Genomic DNA, 13,368 nt, shown 5'->3' with positions numbered 1-13,368 from the left:
AATGTGGATTAGAGATCTAAAGTAATTCTGTAAGGACCCTGGCAATGTTACATTTATGGTGTGATTCATGTATTCCTCACACCATAAATGTGAGTGTGCCACATGTTAAAGCCAATTTGTAGTGTAGTTATACAGCAAACGAGCCACAAAGATGTTTCATATAATGTGGAACATCTTGTGGCTTGTTTATACTGCAATTTAAACTGAGTATGCAGTGTGTTGGGGATGCCCCAGACCAAATCCTGGCACTCAGCTGAACTTCAGGTTTCAGTTTGCAGCAGCCTCCAGGTCTGAGACACAGCTGCCATCTACCCAGTTAGCAGGATCAGGTGGGCAGCAGCCCTGAGTTCTGGTCCTGGCCGCCTCTCAAGGCAGATGGAGGTTGGGGCCTGCTATCAGGGAACGTCAGAAGAAGCTCTCTGATCTCTGGTTCCTGTAATATAGGGACTTTCAAAAAGTATGAGTGGTACTGGGCTGTCTGACCCAGGACTGCTGGGTCTGTACCTGGTTTTTGAGTCTGAGGAGCCATTAAAGCTGTCATTGCAGTCTAGCTACAGGTGTACTTTTTAATATTCCCCATGCACTGGGAACAAGTGGCAGTTATTGGGTGTTTGGGATCCATGTGACAGGCCATGATATTTTTAGGATCCGGCATAAAATTAGTTGGATCCCAATTGAATAAGTAAATTAATGTCTATCAGTAATATTAGAAGGTGGATTTTAGTGTCTCTGGAAATGAGAGTATTTTTCAAATACTTATTTTCTCTGCAACCTTCATGGAGTGCCAGCCTCTCTGTAAGGCTGCGCTATCATTTGTCTTAAGAAAAGAGTTTAGGCATCGGAAAGGTAGTAATAACTGTCAGCACTGGGTTTTTTATCACCTGGTTGTTAGATTAATATAGAATAAGGGTTTTCAACTTTTTTTAAGGAATGTACCCCTTCTGGGTACATTTCTGGTGATGTGGGGCGGGGGGTGTCAGTGGCAGCACAAGGTGGTGTATGGCAGCAGTGCCCATCGCTGCATGCAACCCTCCCTCTCCCCCCAGTGTGCGGATGGTGCTTGTGTGGCCTGCAGAGGGGAGCCATTGCTCTCAGCCCCCACCTTCCCGGCTCTGCTCCTGGGAGGCATTGATGCAGGGTGGCAGATGGCAGTGCTCCATCCCCGTCTGCCAATGCGTACCTCCTAGCTCCTTTCCAAGTACCCCTGTTGGTATGCCTGATTTAGACGGTAGAATACTATGTAGAGAGACTGCTTTCTATTTCTGAAATCCTTACTTTTAAGAAGGGATAAAAGAAAGCGATAAATCTATAGATTCCCAGATTAGAAGAGACACTGCATTGGTTCCATTAATTCCCATTGTATAAAAAGACTTTTCTGTTGTTCTGTATCTTTGTTTCCTTCATCATCTCATGGTCAGAAGGCACATTTGGTTTTATGCTTATGATAAATTTTACAAATAAGCAAATTGTAGATTCTGTATCTTTTCATTTGAACATCTGGGATATGGAGATGCTTTGAGTCTTTATTACATGTTTGTGTGTCTTGAATTTTGTTATTGATGAGTTCTAAGATTTCTGACTACTTTGATTTCTAGACTACTCGCCTGATACAAGATCAGTCACAAGAAGAACTTGAACTGCATAACCAACGCCCCCATTTTCTTGAGGATAGCGAAGATCAAAGTAGGCGTTCCTACAGGTCTGTTTTACTTTATTTTTAAACTTAGTCTTATAACTTTATACTTTATAACTGTATTACTTTTTAAATGTAGCCAATACAGACACCATCAAGGGCTTAATCAAGGGCTTTGGAAACCAGCTGTACACTTTGAAAATTAGTCTATAACTTTGAAAAAAGACAATGAAGGAGAGATGGTGGGAACAAGCCCATTATGCAGTCATGTTAATGATCATTGTGATTCACTCAGTGAACAGAGGGTACTGTATTCAGGAGATGTTGAACCCCACTCTTGAACTGTCCTTAATGGATTTTTTTAATGTAACCTCATGTTTGTGAAAGCATATATCCTTTTGTACAAATTTCACATGATAAGTAGGGTTGCAAGTTGTGCAGAATTCACATTCTACCGTACCACTGAATATTTTAACAAAACAGAAGTAAAAGAAGCAAAAATGATATGCTGACCCCATCTGTTTCAACCAGATGTTGAGATCATAGTTTTGACCATCTTGATTGGAACACCCAAAGAAAGACTTAAACAAAGACTAGAAGTTTCTTATCATTCTGGTCACCATAGGGCCACCACGTTACACTATTTGCCCTAATAACCAAATTCCACAAGTTGATGGATTTTGTGAAAAGAAAACAGAAGACCAAAATATTTTCATTAAACCCTTGATTGATTCTATCCATGCAAGTGCTAGGTGCCATCAGATTTTCCAGTTAAGACAGTAGAGATTTTTTAAAAAGACATTTACAAGGTGCATCAATATAATGCTATCTGAAAACTACATTTTCTTAAATAGATGTGAGTATTGCAACAAGGGTTTTAAGAAATCCAGTCATTTGAAGCAGCACGTGCGATCACATACTGGTGAGAAGCCCTATAAATGCCAACTTTGTGGCCGCGGGTTTGTTTCCTCAGGAGTTCTTAAATCACATGAGAAGACCCATACAGGTAACTACTCAATATATGACTTCAGGTTTGGGAGTTGTCAATATTATATGTAAATATATTGGATAAGTTAAATACTTTCCCCCGTTTCTTTAAGGAGTTAAAGCATTCAGCTGTAACATTTGCAATACATCCTTTACTACCAATGGCAGCCTTACCAGACACATGGCAACTCATATGAGCATGAAGCCTTACAAGTGTCCATTCTGTGATGAGAGTTTCCGAACAACTGTTCACTGCAAAAAGCACATGAAAAAACACCAGGCAGTTTCCTCTGCAGTAACAACAGCTGGAGAGGCGGGAGGAGGAGGAGGAGGTGAGCAGCTTATATTTTCCTGTTAGTGCTTTTTGATACACAAATGGTCATCAGCATATTACATTCATGTAATGCTAGACCTGTGATTTATAACTTTTTTCATTTGAAAATGTAAGCATATGCCTAATGAGACAGTAAAACTGATTTTTTGTTTTGTTTTTTTCCTAAATCAGTAGAGGAAACCAAACCAACTTTTCAGCAGTTCTGATCTGTAAATGTTGAAATGGTATTCAATATACAGTAACATCTTTCTTATCCAGCATTAATGGGGAATGGAGGCTGCTGGTTATCTAAAAATTCCAAAGACAGTTGCATACTTGTAGTGCAATTTTTCAAAAATTAGTGTATAATGCATTACGGTGTAACATACTGTATAAAGAATAAAATAGTATACATATAAAAATGCCATAATAGTCAGCCACCCCAAATGCCAAGGCAGCCCGGCTGCACGCTGCTGCAGCAGGGGAGAGAGGTGCGCACACTCAAATACCCTGTGTGGGTACCCTCACAGCGATGCAGCAAAGCGGTGCAGTGCGGCACTGGGTGTGTTCCACCACTGAAATTCTGGTCAGTTAAGTATGCTGGTTAGTTAAATGCCAGATAACAGAGATTTTACTGTATGTAAGACTGTGATAATACTCTTATCTTATTTGTTAAAATTGTTTCATGTGGCAAATATTGAATGGCTTGTCAGAATATTTTTCATATTTCTACTTTGTGTGCATTCTTCCATTTACGTTCTACCAACTTGGTTTCTTTCGTATGGAAATCCCTTGCTTAAAAAAATCTTAATTCAGATTATATGGATGCAAACAAAGTTTGATATATTACTGGAAAAGTGTGTAGATATTTCCATGAAGGTGAGATCCCACAGTGGTGGAATTTTTGTGTTTTAGTATTTTCTGAAGAATTTAAAATTAGTTCTGTTGAAAAAGTAATTTTTAAAAAATGGAATTCGAAGTTCATTATATTTATTTGTGTGGATGTGTGTGTATAGACACGCGTACATGCACACACTCATGCATGCCACAGGCACATGCATCTAAAAGCCTTGTTGAGTTGTTACGAGCTATAAAGGTTTTGTATTTGAGGTTTACTTAACAGTTGTTTTGCTATAGAAAAAAGCGTGCTTACTAGAGCTGTATTTTCTAATAGGTTTTCTTTTGTTTTTGTCTAAATGTAGCTAAGCAAAAGTGGAGTTAGCATTGAGAATATGTAAATTTTACTTCGGGTAAAATGCATTATACCCCAACAACTTTAACACTGTCATATTAGCATCATGCAGTAACCATGATTGACACATGTTGCAAATTATAATCCCAGGTAAGATTAAATAAACTTTTGTACTTCTTAAATAGCTGTAGGGTTGGAAGAAGATGATGAAAATTCTGAGAGGACTTCTAGAAAGTCTCGGCCTGGGGTCATCACTTTCACAGAAGAAGAAACAGCAGAACTTGCAAAAATTAGACCTCAAGAAAGTGCTACTGTCTCAGAAAAAGTTCTTGTCCAGTCTGCTGCAGAAAAGGATAGAATTAGTGAGATCAAAGATAAGCAAGCAGAACTGGAAGCAGAGCCCAAATATGCCAACTGTTGTACATATTGTCCTAAAAGCTTTAAAAAGCCCAGCGACTTAGTCAGGTAAGAAATATTAGTTTTGTGCCTTTTGGGTATGCTAAGTTCTTCATCTCACACCTCCCAATGCCAATATGATCTTTCATGCAACTAAATTATGTCTTGTTTAGTTGTAATGTGTTATGAAGATTAACTAGTAGTACCATATTTACCCAAATCCAACATGACCCCTGAATTCAAAACAACCCACCCAATAATTAGTGTCTATATATGGAAGATTATAATTTTTGAATAATTCTGTGTATAGAATCTAATTATTGGGTGAGTTGTTTTAAGTGTGTGTGTGTGTGTGTGTGTGTGTGTGTGTGTGTGTGTGTGTGTGTCCACTGCTGTAGCAGGGAAAGCAATAGCAGGGGGGCTTGTGATGTGGGTGGGGCAGGCAATGGGGAGCCTGTAGGCAGACAGGTGGTAGGAGAGGCAGTGGCAGTCTGGCAGTGGCAATATGACTCAAGTCCTAACTAGAACTACTACTGCTATTAAGCCAGGTTGGAGCTGCGCTTCATGGGGCCTGCCAGCACAGAGCAAGAATAAGTGGTTGGGGACAGGGGAGGGGTGGAGACAGCAGAAAGGCAGAGGCTGCAGGGAGGGGTGGAAGATGTGAGGAAGAGAGGATGGGGGATCCTGAGACTTCTGGGGAGTGAGAGGTAGACAGGGAAAGGGATCAGGCTGCAGCTGCAGTTACAACTGCAGCTCCAACCCTGAATTAGAGCTGGGGCTGGAGCCAGAACTACAGTAGCTGCCTACCCATTCCCCTCTTCCTGCCTCCTTGTAATAAGTTCCAAGACAAGAGGCTATTTTCCCCATGTTAAATGGAGGGGAAACCTTGTTTTGGAATCCAGTAAATACAGCAATAAGCATTTCATTTTCACAGCAGTTTATAAATACTTAATGAGCGCATCCCATTATGGTATTGTTGTTACTGCGCCATCATTTAGTACTTCCTTTTGGACCACTTCCATTTTTTTAGTATTTCTTTTTGGAAGTACTAAAAAAGGGTGCTGTAACAGCCGGTACCGCACTGTGCTGTGCGTAGTTGTTTTTTGGTATTACATCACTCTAGCAATGTACTATAATGGGGGAGCACATAGCTATGGTATCAAAACTGTAGTGTCACAGGTTTTGCCCGCAGATGCTATATCACCGTAGTGTGTTGCTACAGTGATGCAGTGTCACATGTAGATGCACCCAGTATTGCTCTTTGAGGTAGAAGGAAATACTGCCTATTCTGAGATTGTAGTATCGCTGCTTTTCTCTCATATTTCCAATTTCCTGTGTTAAGGTGATTATTTTAAAGTCTTAGAATATATATTTATATTCAGGGATTTGCTCATGTGGATTTTTATGGCAGTAGAATTAGAATATGCAATATGTAAAAATCTAGTTGGAGCACAAAACCAAATTGCATATATCTTTAAATTCAGCTTCCTACCAGTTCTGAATATTTAATAAGCTTAAATGTAAATGTAAATTTAAATATTGCATTTTTTTAAGTTGTAAGATACAGAGTGTTTAGAAATTGTCATGCTTTTTTAAAAATGCCAGTCAACACAGTAATTCAAGTGCACCCATTTCTGTGTAGGCATGTTCGCATCCACACTGGAGAGAAACCATACAAATGTGATGAATGTGGGAAAAGTTTTACAGTGAAGTCTACTCTTGATTGTCATGTAAAAACACACACAGGTTAGTAAGACTGAAGTTCTGTATAAAGCTGTAAAACTCTGTATGTGGACTTCTGTTAGTTACTTATTATGGATGATGGAAGTTGGCATCTGCTGATGGGAAGTTAGGCACAGTATACTAATATGTGAGAGTGGACAAAAATGAAGGAGCTAAATTTTGATGGGAGTAAAGGGAAGGATTAGATGGACAAGGGGGCGTTATTATGATCATCAAGATGAGAAAACGAAGTGCAGTGTTGACAGAAAAACATCATCAAATAAATGTTAGAAAAAGGAAATGTTTAGAACTGATTTTGTTTCTCCAACTCTCTTCTTGATCTTTTTCAGGCCAGAAGCTCTTCAGTTGTCACGTATGCAGTAATTCTTTTTCTACCAAAGGGAGTCTAAAAGTGCATATGCGTCTGCATACTGGAGCAAAGCCATTTAAGTGTCCACACTGTGATTTACGGTTTCGTACTTCAGGGCGCAGAAAAACCCATATACAATGTCATTATAAACCAGAGACCAAGAAGGTCAGGAAGCCTGTCACCCGTGCCTCAGCTGAGGGACTGCAGCCAGTGAATCTTCTTAATTCTTCATCAACAGACCCCAATGTTTTCATAATGAATAACTCTGTTTTGACAAGTCAGTTTGATCAAAATTTGCTTCAGCAAGGACTTGTAGGGCAGGCTATCCTCCCTGCTTCTATGTCAGGTAAAAAAAAGGGATAATGATATTTATGGTGATTTAGCCAATTACTGAGTTTTCACTTCTTTCAGTTTAGACTTAATGTCAGACTGAGTTTTTAGTCAAGAAAGACTTCCATCGATCCCATGATTTAACATATTCCGAAATAAGTGACACTTTCAGTAGCACAAGAATAATATACCTACATTGACAGCACAAAGACTGTAAGTAGGGGAATCAGGACGGATGACTCCTAGAAAAACATGAGTGACTAGTTGGTCTTCCCCAAATACTAAAGGAGAGTAAAGAACATACTCTTGCACTAGGCATAGGATTTTTTAAAAAATAAATTCTACAGCAGTTTTTTAAATGATGATTAAGTTTTGAGCTTAAAATAAGTCAGATTTGATTCTTTAGGATGTGTTTACATACGCTCTGAGGGAAGGGCCATTTTAATTAGAGTGCATCTGAGAGCTGCTGTAACTAAAGAACCTGTAGCGTCTCGTGTATTCAGCATCCCACACTTCAAAATGGCTGTGGGGGCACTTTAACTAAATCTTGTTTGACGAGCTTTATTTGAAGTGCCCCCATCATTTTGTAGAAGAGGGATGCTGAGTACACAACACATGGGGGATGCTGGAGTGTGCTGATTAGCACAGTCCAGCAGACTCAATTAGTCTGCTCTGACGCACAGTAATTACAGTGCGTTGGAGCAGAGTCCCTGCATATCTACAGGCATCCTTAATGTGCAGTCAGCTTCTACCCATATGAATACATAGTGTGTTTATAAGTAGAACATACTTTGAAATGTCTTTTTGAAATACACAGGTTTTGTACCTAGCAAAGTTGCTTAGACTTCATGGGTCCATGTATATTTACCATTACAGTGTGCCCATTTGTAAATCTGTTCTTTTTATATTCAGAGAGGGTATGCTTCCAAAAGAAAAGGATCTTTGGAAATTTGACATAATAAGTACACATTTTAAAAGGTAGTCTGTAACTACTTCATAGAAAAGGAGGCCAGCACTTAAATCTATTTTCCCCTTAAATTTTGTGAATATTTTTGTAAACCTGAAAAGTTAAGTATTAACTGTATGGATTTAATTAATTTTCCTGGGTATACAGAATTACATATTTTGATAATTGATTGGATTAAGAATACTGGTTAAAAAGGAGACTGGGAGTGACTAAGAAAAAAATTATAATATGACTGTTTTCTTTGATAGCTGGAGGTGACTTAACTGTGTCCTTGACAGATGGCAGTTTGGCCACTCTTGAAGGAATACAATTACAGCTTGCTGCTAATCTGGTTGGACAGAATGTTCAAATTTCTGGAATCGATGCTGCTAGTATTAACAACATCACATTGCAGGTAGGCATCCCTTGATTTTTTTGATTAATAAGAATCCTGATTCTGGCTGAAGTTTTGTGTGTACAGACACCTTTATGCTGGCAGAGCTGTACTGACTTCACTCTGGCTCTGCTCAGGTGCAGAACAGAGTTCCCTGCATTATCATGGTTGGTCAGAACTGGAAAAATGTGTGTGCATGCATGCGCGTGTGAGCACGCACACGGGTGTGCTGAGAATAAAACTGCTGGCCTCTTTCTTTAGCATGTCTCTGAAATTGTATCTAAATTGCAGCTTGTTTGAAACTTATTTTATGCTTCTTATTTTTTTAAGTGAACACTTTTTTTTAATCTATATTGGCCGTTCAGGAAAAGCTCCCTCTCTCAGTACAAGAAACCTGTTTCTACCTCTGTTTCTGTATCTATTGTTTAAATTCTCAACAAGTATAAGTATAAATTAGAAATGAACATGAATTAGGAAAAAAGTGAAAAAAAGAGCAAGATGAAGCAGGAATTTAGATATATAGTTCCACCAGATAGAGAGAAATGCCATTCCCACTATCAATCTACACCTCCCCACTCCATTCTCTGTTACCTTACCTTCAGTATTAAACACTTGTGAAATGTGTCACATTTTACATAGAACCCCAAAAGTGATAAAGAAGAAATACTGAATTCTAAGATGGAGGAACCCAAGATGAAAAAGGGTATCTTTTAAGTAGGCCCTTCATGATTTAATCTAATGATTGTCACAACTACTCAAACATTTTGTCTGTTGCATTTACTGTGACAGATATGGAGAAAGAGATACCGTTTTAGCCAAAGCCCAAGCCTTTTAGCATTATGAAGCACGAAGGCAGCTCTTTGAATTCTGAGTTTATACTGAGAATGTTCACTTATCCACATTTGTTTTTCAGATCGATCCCAGTATCTTACAGCAAACACTGCAGCAGAGTAATCTAATTGCTCAGCAGCTAACTGGGGATTCCAATATGCCTGCACAGAACAGTTCCCTCCAGGCACCAGACAACACCGTGCCAGCTAATGTGGTTATCCAGCCCATATCAAGCCTATCTTTACAGCCCACAGTTACCTCTTCAGCGAATATGACGATAGGATCCCTTTCTGAGCAGGAATCTGTGTTGACAACTAGCAGTAGTGGTAAGATGTTATTAACTCTTCGTTTTCACTGTTTCTTTTTAAGATAATTTTATTTGTATTTTGAACTGATGGGACCTGATTATTTTTTTTTAAACTGACTCGCTATTTTTGTAGGCAACTGTAGGCCTATATATAGACGATTACATTTTTTGAAATAAGTGTTTTTTTTATGCCTAGGGATAAATACAGACAGTGAAAAAACCCCAAGGCTGAACTGATTCAGTCTTCACAGGTTAGTCATAGATTGTGAACCAATAAGCAAGTGAACAGACATTCATTTTGGATTCCAGAAATGCAGCTAAATTCCCTGCAGTGGCCCAGGCCAGAAGCCAAGAGGCACTAGAGCATGCCTCCCTGTTCAACTGAAGCAGATAGCTTAAACCAAGGCTAGCCCACCCAGGGAGGTTTGCAGGGAAGGTGCAAAGCATCCTGGAATGCTGAGGGACTGTGAGTTAACTTGACTTTGGAGGGGATCTGGGGCAGAAATGTAATAAACCAATTGAACCTGAAGTTAAGTCTGATACTACATCCATCAAGGTTTATCTTGAACCTGTTTCAGCCATTCTGAAAGCAGTTTATGTGCACTTAACTTCTGTTGTGTTATAGATTTGAAACAGTTTGTGATCACTTGTACTGGTTTATGTTTAAATTCTGTTTGTAGACTAAATGTTAGCAGTTAAGGGTGAATACAAAAGTGTCCCTACAAAACTGGAAGCCAGGTCTAAATCCTTACATAAACTTGGACCATGGAGTGTAAGCTATTTCTTAGTCACACATGTGCTTCATTTAGACTGCAAGTCTGTCAGAACCAGGACTCTGCCAAGGAATTTCCTGTTTTTGTGTATATTTTCTTGGACAGATAACTGACATTCATATCAGGTAATATCATCAATAATGTTTTCTTTAAGTATTATTAGGGTGCTGTTCCTGAACAAACAAACAAAGCAATTGTCAGAGTTAGTAGTACAACTAGAATAAAGACTAAAAATAGAGGATTTGTGCATAGGAAGTTCTGAGATCTTTAAGTATGGTTGACATGTCAGTCTCTCCTTTTTCCTGAAACTAGGCATTCAGAAACTACGTGTTTATTTTTTCCAAACTACACAGTTTTGGGAATCTTCAGTGTTAAACATTAAGGTCCAAGGTGTGATAATGTTGAAGGGTGTTGTTGCCATGATGGTCAAGGACAAATAAGGGAGGCAAGACTTTTTTGTCTTTCATCAGGAAGGGTACATTGTTACCCAAAAGTTTTGTCTGTTCTTCACAACTATACAGTTGGTCCAATAAAAAGTATTACCCGTAAAAATCCTTAGGCCAGAGTTTCTATTTTGACTTTGAAACATTTTATACATTGAAACATTGATTCAGTCTGTATGCTCTCTTGAAATATTGTGATTTAATTGAATCATCTGTGTTTTCTGATGGGAAACTGTCAGTGGAAAGATTATAATCCTCTCTTTGTCTTACTGCATTCATATACATTTTGATCATCTTGAATCCAAGGCAACTTTGAATTTAAGACCCCTCTCTCTCCCCCAGTAATTATATCCTGTACATGGAAAATTATAAACAATGTTGTAATTTTGTATGTGTAGAATCTAATTATTGGAAGTTGTTTTAACTTCATGTGTCCCTCCACTACTGTGGCAGGGAAAGAAAGTAGGAGTGGGAATAAGCAGTGGTTGGGGAAGGTGGGGGTCCTGTGCCCACCACCACATGCTCCCCCATGGCTGATGCCTACTTCCCAACTATCTGTCCCTGCTGTCACTTGCCTTCCCCCTTCTTGCCTGTCATCTTCCGCCACCAACTTATTCTATGGTCGCTCTGGCTCCAGCTTTTCATTCTGAGGTATATAACCCATTGTGGTTTGGGCCCCAGCCAGGTAGCAGTGGTGACGGCAGCCCCAGACCATTGATTGCAAGCAGAGCCACAACTCCCGTGCCATTGCATGATTTTCCTCCACATCACCTTTACTGTCTCCCCCATGCTTCAACAGCTTCTGCCCTGGCTGGTACTTGGATCCAAGGTGGAGTTTCTTTTTCCCTACGTGGAATGGGGAAAAGAAACCTCATTTTGGATTCAAGTAAATACTCTGTGTGTGCGTGCGCATGCGTGTGCTTTAGGTTTTAGAACTACATATTTAGCATTCTCTGTGAGTATTATCTAGTGAAAATGTTTTAACAGAATAAACAAAATTTACTCATTTTTAGATATTTTATGGTACAGTTTTCTTAGCTTTTTAGCTGTGTACCCTGTCAATTAAATTACTTAAAATGGTGATAAGCATTTGATTGATATGCAAAATATACGGGTTGTTAAAGTTATTTTTAAAGGCTTTAAATAGATTTTGGAAAATAGTACTGATTTTCAGCATTACGTTGAAGCCATCTGTAATGGTGGTCTGTGTCGGATTTCAGATTGGTTTCCCAAATTTTCTTATACTATTTAAACAAAATAAAATAAAACACTTCTTTTAAGTGGGCAAGTGGATGTTCTTTCACTGTTCTCATTCAAAAAGAGCTTAAGTTGGTTGCTTAAATTTTCCAAAAAAAATCGTGTGTTAACGAATAGTGGGTCCAGGAGGTGAAATGTTGACATTTGAGGAATTTTAAATTGGTGTTATGATGGAAGAACTTACTATAATCGTTATTCTCTCTCCAATTTCAGTACTTCTGTAGTTCAGTAAAAAATATTACATAAAAATGTTTTTATATACTTAGAACAGCACAAACTTGCTGTATGTGGATTTGTTAACAAAAAAGGTCTTAGTATTTAGCATTATAAAACTTGTTTTAAAACAGGGATGGGCAGTTATTTCAGCTGGAGGGCCACTTAACGAGTTTTGGTGAGCTGTTGAGGGCCGCAGGGCTATCCCCTCCCTTTGACAGTTGCCTCACTCCCTGGTTGACATATCGGGACCAGAAGTCTTGCACCCTAATCCCTGACCTTTGCCACCAGAAATCCTTCCCTTTGCACCCCAGAAATGCCCCTGGGGGGTGGGGGTTGCCATTTTGGAACCAAACAAAAATCAAATCGTGTACTAAAGGTCAGACACCTGCTATAATATTTTATTACAAAAATATTTGCCATGATTTGTGTTTGCATGCTGTGTATAGAGGCACTTGCATAATAACTCAAAAATAAAGCCTTACTCTTGTATATTGTGTGGGGTGTGCTTGGGGGTGTTTGTGGGGGGGGGTTGTGAGGCAGCGTAGTTATGTGTGGAATGGCATAGGGTATATTGTGAGGTTGTATATGTGGGACGGTTCTGGAAGCAGAGTGTGGGTGTGAGGGTAGGTGGGGGGCTGTGGGGACCTTCCACACACTCCCCTACATGGCATGCAGCCCACACTGTTGGCAGCAGGTAGGGGTGCTCAGGGTGCTCATTCCCCATACTAGTGCCCAATGGCATGTGGGTCTGGCCAACGGTGCGCATGAAGGTAAGGAATGCAGCCTGGCCGGCCTGCCTCTATTGCTGGGGCTCCACACGGCGTGCCTGCAGCTTCCACACTTGTGTGGCGCCAGCGGTAGCCCCATGCTGGAGCCAGCTGCCTTCACCATTCCTGGATGTAAAGGTCCTGAGACTCCACGGGAAAGCAGGAGGTGGGGTTTCCTCCACTCCTGGTGGAGTCCCAGGACCTGCACAGCAGGGGCAGGGGAGGCAGCCAGCTCCAACATGTGGGCTTCACCCTGTGCTGCGCAAGTGCAGGAGCTGCAGACGTGCCACACAGAGCCCACTCAGTAGAGGCAAACCAGGCAGGCTGCACTCCTTGCCCCGACACACACCATTGGCTGGAGCCAGGCGCCAGCACCTGCGCAGGGTACAAGCACCCCAAGTGCCCCCACCTGTTGCAGCTGCTGGTAGCAGGGTCAGTGTGCCATGTGGGGGAACTTGGGGGGGGGGGCGGTTCCCACACCCCTCCACCCT

General features: G+C 40.2%; 1 protein-coding gene across 8 annotated transcripts in view; it reads left to right on the top strand.

The window, feature by feature from the left end:
- The window catches only part of ZNF236 (zinc finger protein 236), a 138,563-nt gene that overhangs the window by 98,693 nt on the left and 26,502 nt on the right, over positions 1-13,368 (top strand). For 7 of the 8 annotated variants that reach the window (XM_090039554.1, XM_090039557.1, XM_090039556.1 and 4 more), the window contains 8 exons: positions 1,596-1,699; positions 2,488-2,639; positions 2,734-2,952; positions 4,311-4,590; positions 6,164-6,267; positions 6,594-6,959; positions 8,159-8,304; positions 9,197-9,440. In XM_090039554.1, the coding sequence (XP_089895680.1) occupies positions 1,596-1,699; positions 2,488-2,639; positions 2,734-2,952; positions 4,311-4,590; positions 6,164-6,267; positions 6,594-6,959; positions 8,159-8,304; positions 9,197-9,440 (1,615 nt within the window). The remainder of the gene's footprint in view (positions 1-1,595; positions 1,700-2,487; positions 2,640-2,733; positions 2,953-4,310; positions 4,591-6,163; positions 6,268-6,593; positions 6,960-8,158; positions 8,305-9,196; positions 9,441-13,368) is intronic. The other variant, XM_090039553.1, reaches the window with a different exon arrangement.

The sequence above is a fragment of the Crocodylus siamensis genome, chromosome 3 (genome assembly GCF_052110815.1).
Source record: "Crocodylus siamensis isolate JL-2025a chromosome 3, ASM5211081v1, whole genome shotgun sequence".
Taxonomy (NCBI): Eukaryota; Metazoa; Chordata; order Crocodylia; family Crocodylidae; genus Crocodylus; species Crocodylus siamensis.
The sequence above is the reverse complement of the archived record's forward strand: the minus strand, read 5'-3'. Positions and strand labels throughout refer to the sequence as shown.